The 20,342-nt window shown below is 28.6% G+C and overlaps 2 protein-coding genes across 2 annotated transcripts; one reads left to right on the top strand and one right to left on the bottom strand.

Moving 5' to 3' along the window:
* Positions 1 to 4,231: 4,231 nt before the first annotated feature.
* Positions 4,232 to 10,488, top strand: LOC136078028 (uncharacterized). The gene is made up of 7 exons (XM_065792680.1): positions 4,232 to 4,869; positions 5,088 to 5,317; positions 7,414 to 7,809; positions 7,906 to 8,248; positions 8,971 to 9,209; positions 9,351 to 9,526; positions 9,620 to 10,488. Exons 3-5 carry the CDS (start codon positions 7,786 to 7,788, stop codon positions 9,192 to 9,194), a joined length of 591 nt encoding a protein of 196 aa, XP_065648752.1. The 5' UTR covers positions 4,232 to 4,869; positions 5,088 to 5,317; positions 7,414 to 7,785; the 3' UTR covers positions 9,195 to 9,209; positions 9,351 to 9,526; positions 9,620 to 10,488.
* A 6,464-nt stretch (positions 10,489 to 16,952) lies between these two features.
* LOC100205523 (myoneurin) lies at positions 16,953 to 19,836 on the bottom strand. Its single transcript, XM_065792682.1, has 4 exons — positions 17,959 to 19,836; positions 17,594 to 17,848; positions 17,284 to 17,502; positions 16,953 to 17,167 (listed from the first exon to the last, which is right to left on the bottom strand). The coding sequence occupies exons 1-4, from the start codon at positions 19,772 to 19,774 to the stop codon at positions 17,016 to 17,018; spliced, it is 2,442 nt and encodes an 813-aa protein (XP_065648754.1). The 5' UTR covers positions 19,775 to 19,836; the 3' UTR covers positions 16,953 to 17,015.
* Positions 19,837 to 20,342: the final 506 nt, after the last annotated feature.

Consider the following 20,342-nt stretch of genomic DNA (forward strand, 5'->3'; position numbering starts at 1 on the left):
TATATATATATATATATATATATATATATATATATATATATATATATATATATATATATATACTTTAATATATATATCATTTCACTTTAATATATATATCATTTTAAAAAATCTGATCAGAATTTCAAATGCTAATAGAAAAGGTGTGCTAAACAGAAAACAACTGAAAAATGTAAAAATCATTTACTTTCAAAATAATAAATATACAAAGCAACAATTTTATGTTGCTTCCTCTTCATGAATGTCAACATCGTTAACTATTTTTATATAATTTCTATTTTATATGATTTGTGAAAAGTTAATATTTTCAGAAACTTGCTAAAAAGAATAAAAAACAAAATAATCATAGAACACACCAATTGAATATGAAACATATTAAAGTTCTATACACATTAATATCATAAATTGCATTGGTAACATTTTATATTTTTTTTTCTTTTTACTATACTTATTTCTTCAAGGTCCAGGGGCAACTACTATTTAATTTTTTTAAAACCTTATCTCAAGCCTATAACTGTGAAAAAATAACCTTGCTGAACAAAGAAATTACATAAAGAAGTTACATAAGCAAGTTTCTGCAAATATTAACTTTTCACAAATCATATAACAGTATAACATATGACAAAAAATAATCCAAACAGTTTTTAAACAAAGCAATAGATACACTTGCCAGGGCGATCATCATTTTCATCTTCAGTTAAAAAGTTTAGCATTGTCTGACATGTTTCATAACTTCCACACTCTAACAATATAAACTCTTGCCAGCGAGGTTCTGGACTAGCCCATTCAGATAAATAAACACCCACAGTTTTTTTTCCTCAAGGGGGATAGTATACTATACCTTCGTCTGCATTAACCCAGTGAGTAGTTACTACTATCTTAGTGTCAATACTATCTTCTTTAATTGCAATGGTACTGTACAATCTACAATTTTAGATAATTATAAATTAAATAGCAATTAAGTCGTAACAATTAAACTTACTATTTATTCTGTACAATATATTAATGCAGAATTGTAACTCTTGCATATTTTGAATTGTTTTTATAAAACATATATGATCCTAGAAATAAGCTTCGTATTTAAAAAATGGATAAAACTTCAATAAATACATATATAACAACAAAAAATACGCAATTTCAAAAATTCACATTATTTAATGAAGATATTGCAACTTTGTTATTTTTAAATGAAATACACACACATTTTCTAAGTAAGTCATGCATGTCAATTGTTTGCATTACCGGACTACAATTATGGTTTTTGATATAGTATATATTAAGTATCTTAGATTCTACAAAGTTGTCAAAGAAACTGTTTAAATGATTCTTTTTATAGATGTCGCAAACTAATTGATCATTTGGTAAAATGTTTTTAACAAAAATAACAAAATATTTTGTCATGATACAAGCATTCTTGGAAACACCAATTTTAGTTATTATTTTGCTTTATGTGTTAACTAATTTATGTTCACTTAAGCGTTTTGCAAGTTCTACTAAAACAATTAAAAAGATTAGTACAAGGTTTTGTTTACCTCATACTAATCTTTTTAATTGTTGCAAAAAGTTCTCAAACTGGAAGCAAGAAATCTTGTCCAAACTACTTTCAAAATGTTCAACATCGTTTGTTATATGCAGAAGACAGTGAACATTGTAGACACAAAATGTGTCACCAAAATGTTAATGAGTGTTTGACACAAAATACTCCAAGAGTTTTTTTGCATGGCTCAAATATGTTCTCCTAACATCATTATTCTCCTCACACAACATGCAGATTGCTAAAGATATGCTGACAAAATGTTTATACTTTTTAGGATTGAGAATATCCTTTAAAACAACGATACCCACATATAGTAAGAATGTTCTTAGTTCTGTGGCTTTCTATCTATTGACATCTTCAAAAGATTTTGTTTGAAGCACAAAATCTGATGGTAATTTCCCTTTTAAATTAGTGAGTAAACGCGAAATTTCTTTTAAATAAGGTGTTGATAAACGACCATTAAATATTCAGGTATATGTACCTTATATGTAATATAACATACGTCTCATAACACCTAAATTAACTAAGTGCATATAGTCAAGAGCAAAATCCTCAATCATGTCTAAATCTTCAATGTCAAACAATGGAGTTTGTGTATGATGATGGTACCAACCATCTTTATCATGTTGAGAGTATAATCCAGCTTTTAAATCAGCATAGTTTCTATTTGTAACTGTTTCGTGACATTTTTCATAAACAATATGACCATTAACATAAAAACCAAGTAAATTGCATCTCTCACATGCATAGTATCCAGAATGTTCAACTGTGCCTTTTAAGAGTGCCCTAGCATAAGCATCACATGTTATTGCTAACAAAGAAGTATTGTAGATCTTACCAAATATCTTCTGGCTGTTTGAAAGTTTTTAACTCTTCTGTAAAATCTGCTAATAATTCAGAAGCACACAGCTTTATTTCACTGCCATACAATCCAACAACAAATGGTTTAAAATATCCAAATTGACAAAGTATAGGCAAAACTTGGTAGGCACTGGATTCAAAGAGTGGTAGACCATCTACACTACATATAAGATTAGTTTTAGTGGACTTGAAGTCTTGAACTTGAAATATATTTTCAATACCTTGTTTTATGCCAAAATAAATGTAATTTCCACTTTTTAAAGATGCTGTTTTCACAACTCTTCTTGTACACAAAAGTGTCTTTGCTTCTTTTGCCATTTCCTGGTGCCCATGACGTGAAATTGTCAATAAATCATTGGTACATTGCCTTGTGTTGTGTTTTAAACTCCAATTTTTTATTTCATTTTGAACTTGATTGGTTTCATTTCATTGATGATTTCATTTTAAAAACTGTTTCCAACGGCTCTTTTCCCATATCACTATCGTTTAAAGACAAATATATTTTATCCTGATAAAATGTATTTGTCTTTAAACCTCATTTAATATCTATGAATCTCTCTTCCTGATTTTCAATATTTGAATCAGAAGACAAAACATATGTTTGTAGATGGCTTTAAGACACTAGTTAAACTTGGATACATAAAATTTTCTGCAACAAAAATACATACAGATTCAATAACTGCACTCTGTGAGTCTTCAAAATCTGAACTTTTTAAATTTTCCTTTCGATTAAAAGATTGGGAAAATTTACAGACAGCTTTTTTAGAATTTCGCTAGTCTGTAAACTGCTTTCTACTAAATTTAAATAATCTATTAGTTTAACTTATACATAAAATATAAATAAGATGCAACTATATGGCTACATCTTACTTAGTCTTATATTTTTTATGTTATATATGGCCATAACGCTGTTTGTTGTTTATTCAAGTGTAAAGTTTCATAACAAATTTATATATCGTCGTTGGCCAGGTAATATTATAGGTAACAAATAACTAACAAATTATATTATAATTTGTTAGTTATTTGTTTTTTACTCTTACTTTTAAAACCTCATTTCATTGAAATATATAGTTTTTTCAGTCTCCTGTAAAATTTTGCTTTTTACACAAGTGAGATATTACCTGGCCAACAACGATATATACTTTTTTTAATCTTTATCTCCTGAGGGGTCACTTTATTAGAGGAGGCTGCTCTTTTTTTCTTTTTTTATTAACACTGGTACAACTTTCTCTCAACCCTCTCTCAACTCCAAAACGCGAACCTTGATGAACAAGGCTGCTGAGCGGTACCTCCAGGGACGTGGTGGGAGTCAAACTCCCACTTACAAAGCAAGTGCTCTACCACTACACCATGACCTAGTTATATATATATGTAAATATTATATATAATATATATATATATATATAATATATATATATATATATATATATATATATATATATATATATATATATATATATATATATACATTTGTTATGAAACATTGTGTTAATATAAAATTAATATAATATATAAATATATAAAAAATATTTTCAGGGTTTTATTATGACTGGAAGTGCTAGATGTAAAAGCTGAGTTTTTTATCCAAAATAGAAATCACTCTTAAATTTTCTCTTCATATGAAACAAAAACCAATAAGACAAATAATCTATAAGTAAATATATGCAATTGTTGTTGCCACTATTTAAGTTTGAATTTATAATCTGCAAATAAAAATAAATAATATTAAATGTAATATTTTCTAGCACATCAAAAACTATATTGCTTTGAAGCAAAAAAATTTAAAAGTACATATTTTTCAGCAGTTGTCAAGCTTTGTTTTGGTCATACTTTTAGGAAAATATTTTTAGACTTAATTGAAATTACTACAAAAACAAAATTTTGAAAGATATCTCTGTAGCTACAATCAAATCTTGATGAACTTTTTGTTCATTTTTTTAGCATCATTAAACAGTAAATGGAATCCACAAACAAACTCCTGCAGCTGAGGATGGTTAAGAGCTAAAGTGTTAAGACTATTTTTGATATCTTCAAAATTTATCTTTTGCTGGGTATATGCTGAATTCCAGATATTTTTTTAATCATTTTTCCAGATTTCCGAAAAGCTTTTCATTGATACAAATTTGAATATACTTATTATTATAACTCTAGGACTGTATAAAGAACATATTTAATTTTTAGAGTAATGTGCAATGACTGGTCAATTGTCATTGAAATAAAAAAAGTTCTATGATTTTTGGGACACTCTTATATAATTTTTATAGTTGAATTACTTTTTTATTCTGCAGATTTTGAGCTAACAAACCACAAACTTCTATTTGAGGATATAAAAAGATCTGGCAGAACACCTCAAATTCAGTTCACTGGTATGCCTTTCATAATCTTAGGTAAAAAAATGTCTTGATTGTTCTAGTGGTGTTGATAGATGTATAAGTACAAAGAGGAAGAAAGTGAATGAAAAACTAAAGCATGTAAGTTATACTTGAGTTGCTTTTGCAAAGCTAAATTTCAAAATTAATTATAAAATTGAGTTTTGTATTTATATCATTAAAGAATAACTTTATCAATAAGCTATTTTAGGTTGCCATTTGCGGATGACATCTTTATAAATATATTTGGGGATTTAGTTTTTAATAATTTATATCTTTTAAAGTCTTTCAAATATTACTTTGTTTAATGGTTTTCTTAGGATAACCAAGACCATTGCTTCACGAAAAGCAGATATCACGCGCAAAACACTAAAAAGATGAATTGCCCCGCAAAAGTTGGTTTAAGAGATGTGGTGATATTTAATGGTTTCAAAGTAAAATAGTAGTAGTAACTTGTTTGTTCTTGTAATAACTTGTTTGTTGATGTATACGACGCATATTTGTACAACTTCCAGAAAATAACAATCATTCTGGACATCTTATAAATGAGGTAAATCATTTTTACATACTCAAAAAGATTATCGACTACAAGTTTATATATTACTAGGTTTACTACCTTATCTAGCTATATTATATGCAAGTAGTAATATATTTCTTCATTAAATATGGAACATGACCTACTTTAGTGACAGGCCGAGTAAACATACAACTTTGAAAAAAACTAATGGCAAGTTTTTTTTATTGAATCATTTTTTATGGTTGTTAATAAATAATGAGTTACTTATGTCGTAAATAAAAATTTTTGTTACAAATAAATGAATTCGACCTCTGAAATGAAAAAACTTGTATAATAAATGCAAACCACATTTCATAGATTCCATTTCAGGATTCTACAATATTTTTTTGAAACATGGGTAAATTCGTAAAAAGTCAGATTACATCCAAAAGCAGTTAGATAAGCTAATACAACAGTCAAATGTGTAAAGATGATAAAATAAAATGTATGAATAAAATATCCAATGACTGATGATATCTCCAGGCAAAATTCAACCACCACAATTAACCTCTCTAACATAATCTCCGAACTGGTCAAAACAAAATAATCTTCAACTGGTGGATCTCTATTGATATACCCAGCAATGTAAACCAAAGACATTTTAATTTCTTTAGGCAAATTACTTTCAATAACTGGAAGATTATGAAACACTGAACAAAATATCATCTTGCATTACATATTTACATTTTTCACATAAATGGCTTGATGATACTTCTAAATCATTAGCAATACCAATTTTATACTTTACCAAATTTACACTTCTTTATCATTATACTTATACTTTACCAAATTTATACTTCTATATCATTAGTGATACCAATATTCAGACAAAGTTTTTTTTTTTTATGTCAACTTTTTGCAATATTTGCTGAACATTTATAAAGTAGGTACCACCTCACCCTTACCAAAGTTTTCCAAATGCTTTCTCAATAAGGTCACTAGGAAAATGACCTTATTTTTCAGGAGGCATTTTTTCAACCATATTAGCCTAGTTTAAAAGAAAGTTCAATCGTTTATCATTGTTTGATGAAAAAACAGCACAATATTTATCTCGTACAAATATCTTCATAAAGTCCTTTAACATTAACAATTTTAAAAATTTTGATAAAAATAAATAAAAGCACTGTGGTGTCGTCAACGTTTTTTATAGATGTATAAGTTTTTAAAGCAGCTACAGCCTCATCACAAAATGTTCCTAAACAAATTAACACATTTTGGCTTTCAATTGGTTTAGGAAAAATTGCAGTTTAATTAAGTTTAGGCAATTTTACAATAGCATCTTTTTTAAATTTTGAAAATTTGAAAAAAAGTTTTCTAAGATCTGACCTTTTTGCAGTTCTTGAAATACCTTTGTCAGTAAAACATAGTTCTTGGCATTTTTCAGTAAGCCAAAAGTTGCGAATAGATTTTATTAAATGAACAAAGTCATATAGAAGGAAAGTGTTATTGTTAGTGCACCTGGTGTTATTGAGATAAAACATTCCAAAAAAAATTTTATTTACTTTGTTATTGTACAATAAATAGCAACAACCGAACCACCACAATGCTTTAATTGTTTGGATTGTTTGATCATATTGAAAATTAGCATCTAAACCTGTTACTGGTAATGCTTTATAAACCATTACATACAAAAAAATTTTTCAGCTAAATAAAGAACAAATCAATAAACCCAAAACTGTTTTTGCTAATTCATTTGGGGAATTAAATGATTTACCAAAAATGTTTCATCAGTTAGTAGAATTAGAGAAGTAGAACATTTGTCAAAATACAACTTTAATAGATCAACATTCCAACATTTCTAACTTTAAACATTTAACTTTGTCATCAAGGATATACTTGGTAGTTCAAAGTCATCACATAGTCAAGAGTAACAGGTTCTTGACAGTGAAAAGTACTTAAATGCCCTAGCAACCGTATCAGAAGAATACTTTTTTTCACCAATAAACATTAAAAAGTTCATACTTAACATTTTCACAGTACATTTTCATAAAAAAAATTTTCACAGACTTTGTAACATCATAATCACCTGTTACTATAGTAGGCCATGGTGTCAAACAATATATAAACTATTTTACAAATTTCTATTTTAGTTTTGAGGAGTTTCACAACAAGTTGACAAACGTGTAATAAGAAAAATCAAGGATCTGGTTGGGGAAGGTATTAGGGATGCTCATGAAATAAAAAGGATTCTTCAACGCTATGTTAAGCATGACATTTTCGAAGGCTTGCAGCAGCCGGAAACAAGTAACAGGCGTTTTCATCCTCGAATTTCTGATATCAGAAACTATATTAGCATCACAATGAGTGCACTCAAATATTTTAAAATGGATCAGGAAATTCTTTTTTATAAGATAAGCGAATGGCAAAAATCACACCCAAGTGATAAAATTTTGTTCAGAGGATACAAAAAAGTGGACTCACACAATATTAATCAAAAAGAAAGATTGTGGTTTAACTGAGGAATGGAAAATCTAACTGACGTCAATGTAAATCATTTTATGTATTGTTTTATCTGTATCAAAATAACATATTTCTTAAAATTGTGTCATTATTGTAACATGAATTCTTTTGATGCTTTTTAGAATGTAGCATCACTTGATTTGAATGAGTCAAAAAATAATAGATTACTCTTTATTTACCAAAATGCTAACCAGCGTCGTTTACTTCAAAGGTATGGGAACAGTATTTGTCTTCTTGATGCAACATACAAAACGACAAGATATGCCATCCCATTGTTCTTTTTAGTCGTTAAAACTAATGTGGACTACCAAGTTGTAGCATCATTTGCCATTCAAAATGAGATAGTTACCTCAATGACAGAATATTTAACATTCATTAAAATATGGAATCCACTATGGCTACCACAATCATTTATGGTAGACAACTGCGTTGAAGAAATTCAATCCATCTTATTTTTGTTTCCAAGTAAGTACATTATTTGCAGGGATGAGGTCGTTACATTTTAAAGATACTTAAAAATAAAAAAAGTAAAAAGTAAAAGTACTGACTCTAAAAGTAACAAAGTGAACTAAAAAGTATTGCTTAACCAAAATACTAAAATAAATGTATTTTGGTTTAGCAATACTTTTTAGTTATAAAGTAAAAAGTACGGTGTATAAGTTGGTGTGTCACAAAATTAAATACATCAAACATTAACATGAAAGAAATAAGGTTTTAAATTATCTTGTCATAAAACTTTACATATATTTTATCCATCAATGCAAGAAATTTTATTACAACAAATGTGTTTCAGCGGTTGTTAATGTTTGGGGTTATTGTATAATACAAATTTATGTAAAAAAAGAATTTATTCAATGAAATGATAAAATATTTTCTCGTTGTCTTTGAAGCGATAAAACTATACAAACAGCATAGCTGCGTATTGTTATAAACGCTATTGAAAAGTGTTCCAAGCAGACAGTTCTTTCATTCGTTATATAGTAAAAAAATGTTATATAGTAAAAAATAGGTCTGAAAAGTAACAAAAGTACTATGTTGTTTAATTCTTTTACTTGAACGTTTGTTCAAGTAAAAGTACTCTATTTACTATAAAACGTATTTTTATATATAATATAATAAAAGATGAAAACTATCAATTTTTTTTGACATTTTCTTGCAAAGAAAATTAATCGTTTTCGTCTTTTTAGATACACATCTTTTATTATGCGATTTCCATCGGGAGCAAGCATGGGTTCGATGGTTATCTGCTCATAATAATGGACTACGAGATAAAAGAGAAACAATTTTTGTTATTCTAAGAAAGATTGCATCATCTGAAACACATGATCTGTATGAAGAACATATTAGAGAGTTAAAAGCGAGTGAGCTTTGGAAAAGTGATAGTTCCAAGAATTTTCGAAACAAAACTTAGTTTCCAGTCCACCAGGTACAATAGAATAGTTTTATTACTCAGAGGTATTGAGAAATAGTTTTAAGCAAAACTTATACTGTAATTTTTGTCAATTGTATTAATGCAAAAGATAAGTGTATTTTAATAACTTTTAATATATGTATTTTCTTTTATTAGCTCTGGGTACGTTACTATCGACTGGGTTTGCTTGAAGTTGCATTTAATACAAATAATGGAGTGGAAAGTAAGAATAAAGAATTTAAATATGGCTACTTAAGTAAATTCCATGATAAAAGTTTAAGTGGAATGATTACGGTTCTTGTGGAGTAATTTTTACCTGATAAGTATACCAGGTATATTTTAGTGCTGCTGTTTTGACACACACGTATATGTGTGTGTGTTTTTGTGCATATAAATAGCTTATAACTATAAAACTAATTTTTTAGTTATGTTGAATCTAATTTTAAAGCGTCTGGTTATTACCGTTCCTACCAACAAAGTCTGCCTTCTTGGCCTCATAACCGACCCAAAAAATTTGTTGCCCACTGTATTAAGAAATTGGATTCATCAAATTTCATAGCAAGCAATTTGATTTATAAAGATGGTGTAGTTTTTAAAGTGAAAAAAATGATAGTTTTTATGAAGTTTTTTTTGGTGATGAATTGCGAATGCCAAGTTGTAGTTGCTTTGATTGGAAAAAAAACTTACTTCCGTGTAAACATATGCTCGCTGTGACTACAAAATATAAAATATCTTGGGATTCGTTTGGTACACAATACAAGAACTCTGTTTTTTTAAACTTGGACTTTGATGTAATGGGATCGCGTACAGTTAACTCAGAAAGTATGTCGGTCAAAGAACCATGTCCTGTAGATGATCCATCTCAACTATATACCTAATATATATAACTAATATACCTATCAAAAGTTATCCAAAACAAGGTAAAGCTTCTATTTGCCGCGAATCGCTAAATCAAATAAAGTCATTGACTTACTTAATTGAGTCTCAAGAAGTGTTTGATCAACTAGAGGAAAGGCTACAAACCGCATTAAAAGACTGTGAAGAAAGTACATGAAAAGATCACGGGTTAGTTGTCGAACATGAAAAAAAAAGATATCCTGCTATTTGCCAAACAAACGAAATTTACTTCGATATGCTACCTTCTACCAAAAAAAAGAAATCGAGTCTTTCAGGTAGAGTTGGTATTGCAAATGACGCACGAAAAGCGGCATCAAAAATATTGATTGGGACGGAAGCTTCTGGAAAAAAAAATTTATATAATGTTCAATAGTAAAATAAATAATTGAAGTTGAAACCTTAATCTCATTATCTTTTATTACCCGGTATATTTTATTATATAGATTATTAATTTTTTATTGTTGCTACTAATAACACATGGGTATATAAGCTATGAGTGTTAGTCTTAAGCGCTATTTAGTCTTTCGGCTTCAACAAAGTTAAAGACTCTACACCCATGTGTATAGACTTTAATTTTGTTAAAGATGTGCTAATTTTTTATTTTTATGTTTATAGAGTATGAGCGCATCTTATGTAATTAAGTATCAACGCTACCATGCACTTTAGTTCGTGCATAATTTTTAGTTGAGAAAATAGTCTTTGAACATTCAAGTCAATCATATTTTATTAGTTAACTATAAATATGGTGTTCAATCAGTTTAAAAGTTATCTATCATGCTGAGTCTTGGCAAACTCAGTTCTACAGAAGAGTTGGAATATATACGACTCCTCTGATTAGAGCTAGAGTCTCTGTCCCAAAACTCGTAAAGTTGCATCTCTCACGTTTCCACAAATACACTTTAAGGGAAAGGGTGAAGTTTTCCTTTAGATTGATGTGCATCTGTAACTCCTATTCACAAACGTGAGCTTATTGTGCACAGTTGTAGATAAGTTGTGTTACTCCACACTTAATTTAACTAGTGAAAAGCACTCATAACACTCGATAACACTCTTTTTTTAATGTAAAACTTAAACAGCAGTTCTTTGCGGAAAATAAAGATACAAGAAGTGTTATTTAATGTTTAAAAATTACATTATAAACCATAATATTTGTAACAAAACAACTTTTTATAGGTTTTAATCATTTTAGTAGTAAGATTCTTTTAGAATCAGATGGCGTGAAAGCATTTGTTGATTTATTTATATTTAATATTAATTGATTGTTTAATCACAAACATTTATTTATAAATATACTTTAATTTTAATTTTACCGATGATATTTAAAAACAAAGTATTTAAAACCTAAATTTATTAGAGAAATATTTACTCCGCTAATTTCTTTTGGAATCTTTTTTTTTTTTTTCTTAGAATGTTATTAAGAAAGTTTCTGAATTAATACTCAAAATTTTTTCACTCCATCTTAGAGTTCTTTTATTTTAAATTACAAATATAATCCCGTTGGAGATCGCATTGGTAGTTAGTAAAATGTAGATAACACTTTAAAGGATCGGATTTAGTGTTTCCCTAAATATAATATAGTTCGTTCGGCCGGACCAGAATGGACCCGTTTTGGACGTCTAAATAGGTCTTTTGGGCGTCCTATGATTCAACCGAATCGTAAATTTCAATTTAGAACCGAATATGAGAAATTTATTACACAACCGAAAATATTCACAAAAAAAATTAGAACCGAAATAATTTCAATCGAATTTTCGATCGAAAGTCATAATTGTATTTAGAACCGAAAAAATTTCGATGTTCACGAAAAAAATTAGAACCAAAATAATTTCAATCGAATTTTTGATCGAAAGTCATAATTGTATTTAGAACCGAAAAAATTTGGATCGAATCATCAATCGAAATGTCATAAATAATTTTAGAACCGAAAAAATTTCGATCGAAAAACGTGAAATAAAGTTTTTTAATTAAATTAAAATAAAAAGAGAAAGGATTTTGTAATTCCATCCAAATTTTTTCGGTTGTAAAATTCGGTTCTAAAACTTCGATCCTGCAATGAAAGTATACTTTTCGGTTCTAAATTTTTCGGTTGTGAAATATTTCGGTGATATTTTCGAGGATAAATATTTTCGGCTCTATCATGTGACACGGGTCTGTTGTAGACTTGGACGAACGGACGAATTTTTGACGTCCTATGAACGTCTAAATAGGCCCGTTTTGGACGTGGAGACGTTTTTGTTCGGGTTAGTACAGAATATGGCCTTTCTGCTAAAGCAGAAAGGCCATATTCTGTACTAACCCAAACAAAAAATATCTGCTTTCAACTATGCATCAAACGCGTTTGACTGGCGTGTGTTTAATGAATATATACAATGAGAAAGAAACTGACATTCCTGACATTATTGAACGATTCAGTCGCGTTAAACCTAGACGTTTTTTTTTGTTATGTTTGAAGTGAATTAAGATTAATTTGCCATTGTTGTTTGCCTCAAAAGTTATTTCAGAAATGAATTCGCAGTTCAGAAAATCAGTTATGAAGAAAAAATCGAATTAAAGAAATTTCCTGTTTAATAGAACAGCCTATTTATTCTATTTATTTTATACAGTTACAGAATTATTTCACACGTATTTAAAAATTAAAATTTAGTTACGCATTTACTCTTATAAACATGAGCAACCTACGTAGAATAATAACTTAAAAAATCAAAGCCAATGAAAAAAGATTTGCAAAATCGCAAACAAAAAAATAAGGAGTTATACAGACGAGCAACTTAATACTGCAATTTCAAAAATAAAATCTTGCAACTTTCCATTATGTATAGCATCATTTATATAGTGTATTCCAAAGTCAACTTTATCGTTCAGGATGAAGAACACTCTGCACACTCTATTGGTACTGGCACAGTCACCATTTTAAGTAATTTTAATGAGTCAATATGTTGAAATGCTTATTAAACTTGCCGATTGAGGTTTCAGTGATGCGCGCAAAAAAGTACTTGACCTTGTTGCTAGTTATTTACAACATACAAAATAAGCTAATTTATTTACAAACGGTAAACCAGTCGACGCTTTGTACTTTGCTTTCATCAAACTTTGGAAACAAAAATTAGAGAAGACTAAGAGCAGCTTCTTTTAATGAAAATAATATGCACAAACATTTCAACAAATTCAAGACTTAATTCGTAGAATCAAGCATCGATGAATATTCTGTGTCAAATGTCTGGAATTTGATAAAATCGGCTTTCATGGTGACGCGGGTAATTAAACAATTCTCTGCAAACATGTTTTCAAGCGTCTTCTTGTAGTAGCCGGAAACGATAAAAAAAATAACCTACACCGTACCTAAAAAGACGTCTCTTGAATGTTAAAAGACGTCCAAAACGTTCAAAAGGTGTTTTCCAAAATGTTCAAAAGAGACGTTATTTTTACGTGCTATGCCTACTGGGTAGGCACTGCATAAATGCTGCGGGAGTTGCACTAACAACCGTTTATAATTTTTAAAGCCAAACACCTTGCAGTAAATTGGTTTACAAAAGTTCCGTAAATTGCAGGATATGCAACTTCACCGTCAGATTGAATAGAAGACAAATAATTCATCCAATGATTAACATAAATATTTATTCCGATTTCCAAAAAAATTCCACACTTACTAAATACCAGATTGCTCTACTTTGTATTAAAAATTACGTCAAGTTCAAATGCCTACCGGCTCATTTGTTGCGCGTTCTTCATCCTTTAGATGTTGGTTAATAATATAACACCAACTCTCTATGCTGCATAGCCTATGCAGCAATTTATCTAAAAATGCTTATGTTTAGATTTAATCAAAACTCTTTAATTTCGGTAAATGTTTCACGCGGCTTATTTTTTTGAAGATATGGTTTGTATCTCCAAAACAGGTATAGTTTGTTGTCCCATCAAATAACGTTCTAATAAAGGAAGACGGTTAACTTTATATTTTTTTAATCCACTCAATTTACGCATTTTACACCTTAATTTTAGTTACTCAAATGTTTGCAGTTCAGTGCAATCATTTTTAAAAAACCTCTCCTCTATTTCATGTAAGAATATAATAAGGATGAGTTGCCATGGAATTTGAAGATATACCACACACGACTTGACAGAGTTTAATATTTTGTCCACAAAATAAAGATTGTTTTATGCAAACAGGGCTTGTAAAGCAGCATTTCAACATTATTTCTGTGTTATATCTATACACATATATATAGAGAGTTATTACAATTAATGATGTATTCAAATTCAAATAACGATGGCATCATCTTTTTAATCCTTCCTTAAAATTTGATGACTTAATATTTTCATATCTTCTCTTTTGTTTTTAACTGTCTCACCGGGATTTGAAACAACATCTAGAAAAACCTAAATAATTTATAAGAAAATTATACTCGTTAAATTTTTAATTAGAAATTAAAAATATAAATGCTGTCTATTATAGTATATGGGTTTTTAAATAAATATCATTTAACATCAGTTACTAGCACTGTTAATTATACTTCAGTTTTGAAAATTAAAACAAATAAAATGACAATATGCACAACTAAGAAGTTTGGTTACACGTAGCCTATAATGAACTGCGATCTGTTTAGTATAAAAACTACTGTTTTAATATATTATGATTACGTTATCAAGGCAAAACCAACCTTCAAATTTTAATTTTATAAAATCGCGAGAGTGACTGGAATATGGCACCTAAGTACTTGTTTTTATTCACTTATTGAACGGTTTAGATACAAGATGTTTTATTTAAAATGGGTTGAAGAAAATCTTGAAAGTTTGTACTTTTAAGTATGTAAAAATTTTCACCGAGAGAACATCATACATAAAAATTATGTTAGTGATGATGACTAATCAGTGTCTAATGCGGTAATTAAAAGCTAAAACTAAAAAAACAACTTCGGATGAAAAAAAATGAGTGGAATGTTGTTGATGATACAAAATCTTTGGAACCATCACTGCAACCCATATAAGAGTTGAAACCTGTGTTCGCTGTTAAACGAACGCAAAGCTAAATTTAAGTGTCATTGAATGTACATATGCATTGGGGTACCTCAAAAAATTATTTGAAATTTTATTTATTTGAAATGATTTTTTTTTTCCCTTAGATAAAAGCAAAGCAAAAAAAAAGAGGCATTTGAAGTCGTTTGGAAAAAATCTTTATGCAGCGTTTGACTTTTTCTTTAGCAAAAACTACGCAATTTATTTCAACGTACTTGGAAATTCAGTAAAAAACTCAACTGCTAAAAAACTGAACTGTTAAAAACTCATTGTCAAGGAAATGGGTACCTTGGTTTGTTACAAATCTTATGTAGTAATAATTGCCCATTAGAATACTAAAAAAAGTTTTGTTGTTTTTTTGCAGTTAGCTCAATATGTACTAGCTACTCAAGCATCAAGTTATTCTTTTAAACAACTCAATTTATTTGGTGGAAATGTAAGAAACTATTCTTGTCAATCCCTATCTTATAATAATGCTGAAACCGCAAAAACATTTTAGTAAAAACATCCTGTTTTAACTTTTTTTAATTTTGTCAAGTTTTGAATTTTGTATACAATTTATGTATATATGTATATATATATATATATATATATATATATATATATATATATATATATATATATATATATATATATATATATATATATATATATATATATATATATACATATATATATATATATTTATTTATATATGTGTGTGTGTGTGTGTGTGTGTAAGGGTTATAACGGGTTACAATTTATAATAAATTATAGTTAAAAGTTATAACGAATATCGGAAATAACTTTTCATTTTCATGATTGAAATTTATGAAAAAAAATAGTAGTTAAGTTTCAAAAAGACAAAAAATTTCGTTAAAAGTTATTAACAAACATTAAGTTAAAAGATTTTAGCAGTGTGTGAGTGTAATATTTAGTACTTTAGAAATGACAATAACGTTTAAAGACTAAACGATGAACCCCATAGCAAATATTATTGCCAGTACTTTAATGATGTTAAGTAAAGAACTTTAATGATTCCTAATAAAGCAAAGTAAAAATTTGGTGGAAAAATGTATTCAGGAAAAAGAGGCATAACTACTTGGTACCACTGAAGTCTTTGCGTGTTAAAACATTTTAAAGTATCATTTCTGCGATTTACAATTAGGAGATTTAATTTATGAACGATTTAATTAGACGCTACTATGACATTTAATACCCAAAATAATAGTAATAAATAAAATTCACTAATTCTTTTGCAATTGTGGATCAAATATATATACGATGAGACTAGCTCATATCCTAACCGTACATTTGTAAGAAAACTTTGTGAGATGAAAAAATTTTCTGTTTTTAATTTTAAAAAAAATTAACCAAAAAGCTTTAGGTGTGATGCAAGAGTGTGATACGCGTGTGCAAATTACATTTCGAATATTTTTTTCGCTATCATTTACAAGTGGAACAGTATTTCGCTATGTCTGTTCTCTAGAAACACAAGATCAAACAAATATTTCTTTAAAAATGCTTTTATTTCCCTCTAAATTTTGACTCTATCCATCAAGTTATTGAAGAGATTACCACAAATGACAGTACTTCCAGCACTCCATTGATAATTTTACTTAAACATGTTCTAAAACACTAATTACAAGAAAAGTAAACTAGAATCATATAAACCATGTAAAACAGCAATAAAATGCACTATTTTATTGCGGTTACCAATTGAATTTAAGATATATATTCCGATAAACAACATATTTAGATGTTACATACAGCTACATATTTTTTTAAGTTAAGTATAAAACCTTACGTCAGGTATTAAATTATGTGATATACCAAATATAAAATTAATCTACAAGTAACGAGAAATCATTTATAAAACAAGCAATATTTATCATTTGTATAAAATATTCAAATTACATAAAATTTAAAGAACTATTTATCACTATTTATGAGAATGTCGCGATTATGCGAAAGTTTATGATTATCTAAACATTTTTGAGTAGCAAACACTTTGTTACACTGGTCGCATTCCAGCAATTCATTTCCTTTTCCGTGAAACTGACCAGAATGTCGACGAAGATCACCTTAATTAGAAAGAATGTAATATCCTAATACACAACGCAAAATAAATGTTAAAATACACCGCAAAAAAATATATAAACAAGATCTCTTAATTATGAATATTATATTGTTTATTTACCTGAACGGTTAAACGTTTTTGAACATAGATCACACGGATAAGGTCTCTTATTTGAGTGAGTAACAACATGACGACTAAGCTTCGATGAAGTAGCAAAAGTTTTGGGACAATGTAAACAACGATGAGGACGCTCTCCTGTATGAATATAACTGTGAGTCTTTAACGAAATGGTTGTAGAAAAAGTCTTGTTGCATTGGCTACATTCATATGGTCGCTCACCTAATACCAAAGGCGTTACTAAACTGCTGAATACTTTTTCTTTTAACATAAAAGATTACAAAAATCATTTTCATACAAATTTATTTTTTACCTGAATGAGTTCTTACATGTCTCCGTAAATCGTTCGCACTGTAAAATGCTTTTGCACACTGTGGGCACTTGTGAGGTCGTTCACCAGTATGAGTATATAAATGCTGTTGTAACCCAAAAGGATGCCTAAAAGCTTTGTCACATCTGTCACACTTCCATTTTCTTTGACTCATGTCTGGACACACTCTCTTAATATGTCGAGACAAGTAAAGAATAGTTGTAAACATTCTTCCACATTTACCACAACTAAATTTGTCTTTAAAAAAATTACTGATAAGTTATTATGAACAAATGAAATAAATATATTATCATTTATGAAAAAAGATTTTTTATTTTCATTATAACTAAAGTAATAAAATGGAATACCTCTTTTTATGCCATGCTTTTTAGGATCAATTTCAACATCATCAATCTTTATAGTGCCGCTTTCAGAAAATGATACATCGATATGAAGATTTTGCTTTTTAATACTATTTTCAACTATATTTTGAACAGTATCCTCGTTTTCTGCTGACGACTCTGTTCCCATACTTAAAAGAGCTGATGCAACCTCAAGCGGAAGACTTCCACCTGTATTTTCAGCTTCTAAAGAATGCCTTTTGAATACATTTGGCAATACAAGTAAATCAGAACTATGTGATGCATTTTCTTTTTTTTCATTATCTTCCTTAATTTTTGTTTTTTTTGTTTTATGCTTTCCAAACATCAAAGCATCCATTGATGAAAGATTAGTTGGGAAAAAAAAGTTTTGGTTGCGATGAGCAGACTTTGAAGTTGATGTTGATGGTTGAACACTATTTGATCCTACTTTAACTGGAAATATATTATTTGGAGGTACACTGTAACGGAACATCTTTTTCTCATCAAGTTTAATTAAAGGAGATAATTGTGATAAAGAGGACGGAGGAACTATTGAAGTGCTTATAGGCATAACGAGAGTTGAAGTAACTTCTGGTTTTGGAAGAATATTTCGAAGAGGATTTTGAAATCGAATACTCATTAGCATCGGATCATTATTTACAAATACTTGTGATTGATCTATATATGAATGTTGCTCAATCGATGAACTGTTTACCAATGAAGAAAACAATTGAGACATAGTCGATGAATGCATTATTGTATTATGTGGAAAGTTCTGACAAACTGTACTTACTGGCTCTTGTTGCGAGTTACAAGTTAAAGGGGAAGTAGGAAATTGTTGCTGAAAGGGTGATGGTAACCCACACTGTAAATCTACACCAGATGTACTCAAAAGAAGATTGAAATTCGGTAGAACATCATAATGACTAAAATTATTTTGAGAAGAATTAGTTTGTTCAAGATCTTTAGCATCAGAAAATGATTTACTTTGAAGCATATCAGTGAACGATATTGGATTATTAGAAGAATTAACTATAGTAGACATTTTTGTTTGATGAGATGCTTCATTTGTTGATGTTGTAACAAAAATAAAGGGGTCACTTTTTGAAGATACTAACACTTCAGAAATTTCATCTTTATTATCATTTGTGACCACAAAATTTTTCTCCCTTTTATCAACAAGAGGTTTTAGAACTTGCACACTTTCAGAACCTAATGTTTCTGGTTTTGATAGAGGCTTAAAAACTCTTTGTTGTTCAATAAATAATCCATTATCTTGGGGATTTGTATTGTAACTAGTTGTTTTTGTATTAATAGCATCTGTAACTGGTGCACTAATACTGATTAAAGCATGAACAGCTGCAGATACTGGACTACATGAGTTGCTACTTGCTGACAGCATACGTGTAGGACGAGATGCATCAGGTCTTTTTATAATATTTTTATTTAGCTTATTATTACCAGAAAAAGTTTTTTGAATAGTTATTTGACTTACCTCTTGATCAAGTGCTCCATCACAATATTCTGTTTTATCAGGTAGTTTTTTTATAGTTTCAGAGCCTAACCTCTGTTTCATTATCAAAGGAGCTACCTGCTTAATAATATCTGGAGAAAATTGTTTCAAAAAAATTGCAGCTTCAGAAATAGTAAAAATGTATCCTGAAACACTATGATTTAGTGATTTATGAAAGTTATCAAAAGCATCAAGTTTAACATCTGCTCCTGAGTACACTGACTTTGTTGTAGCAATATTTTCGTCATCGTCAAGAGATGGAATATCAGACAAACGAATATCCTTTAGTACATCATAATGGTCATTCATTTTACATTTAAAAACTTCAAAAATTAATCTAACTTGAAATAAACAAAAAAGTAAACTTTAAGCAATTCTTATTATTAGTAGTACTATTATATATATATATATATATATATATATATATATATATATATATATATATATATATATATATATATATATATATATATATTTATATATATATATATATATATATATATATATATATATATATATATATATATATATATATATATATATATATATATATATATATATATATACACACTCTTGCATGGTTGTTTTTAATTTTACCATTAATAGGTCTGTTTTAGGTTATTTAAAAAAAAAAATATTTTGAAGACCGGAAAAAGTTTTTTTTAAATTATTTGTAGACTGCCTGCCCTAATCAAACCCTGAGTCGATGTAGCAGCACTGTTGCGAGTCAGGCTATAAGATAGTTGATGTAGCAACACTCTGCGCATATTTTACAGTATAAAAATAAAATAAAAACATTCTAGGTGTTTTTGTAGTTTTTTAAAAACATTAAATTTAATTAGTTTCCACAATTCAATTAATGCATTTTGTTATAATC

Source organism: Hydra vulgaris, chromosome 03 (assembly GCF_038396675.1).
Source record: "Hydra vulgaris chromosome 03, alternate assembly HydraT2T_AEP".
In the NCBI taxonomy this organism is placed as follows: Eukaryota; Metazoa; Cnidaria; class Hydrozoa; order Anthoathecata; family Hydridae; genus Hydra; species Hydra vulgaris.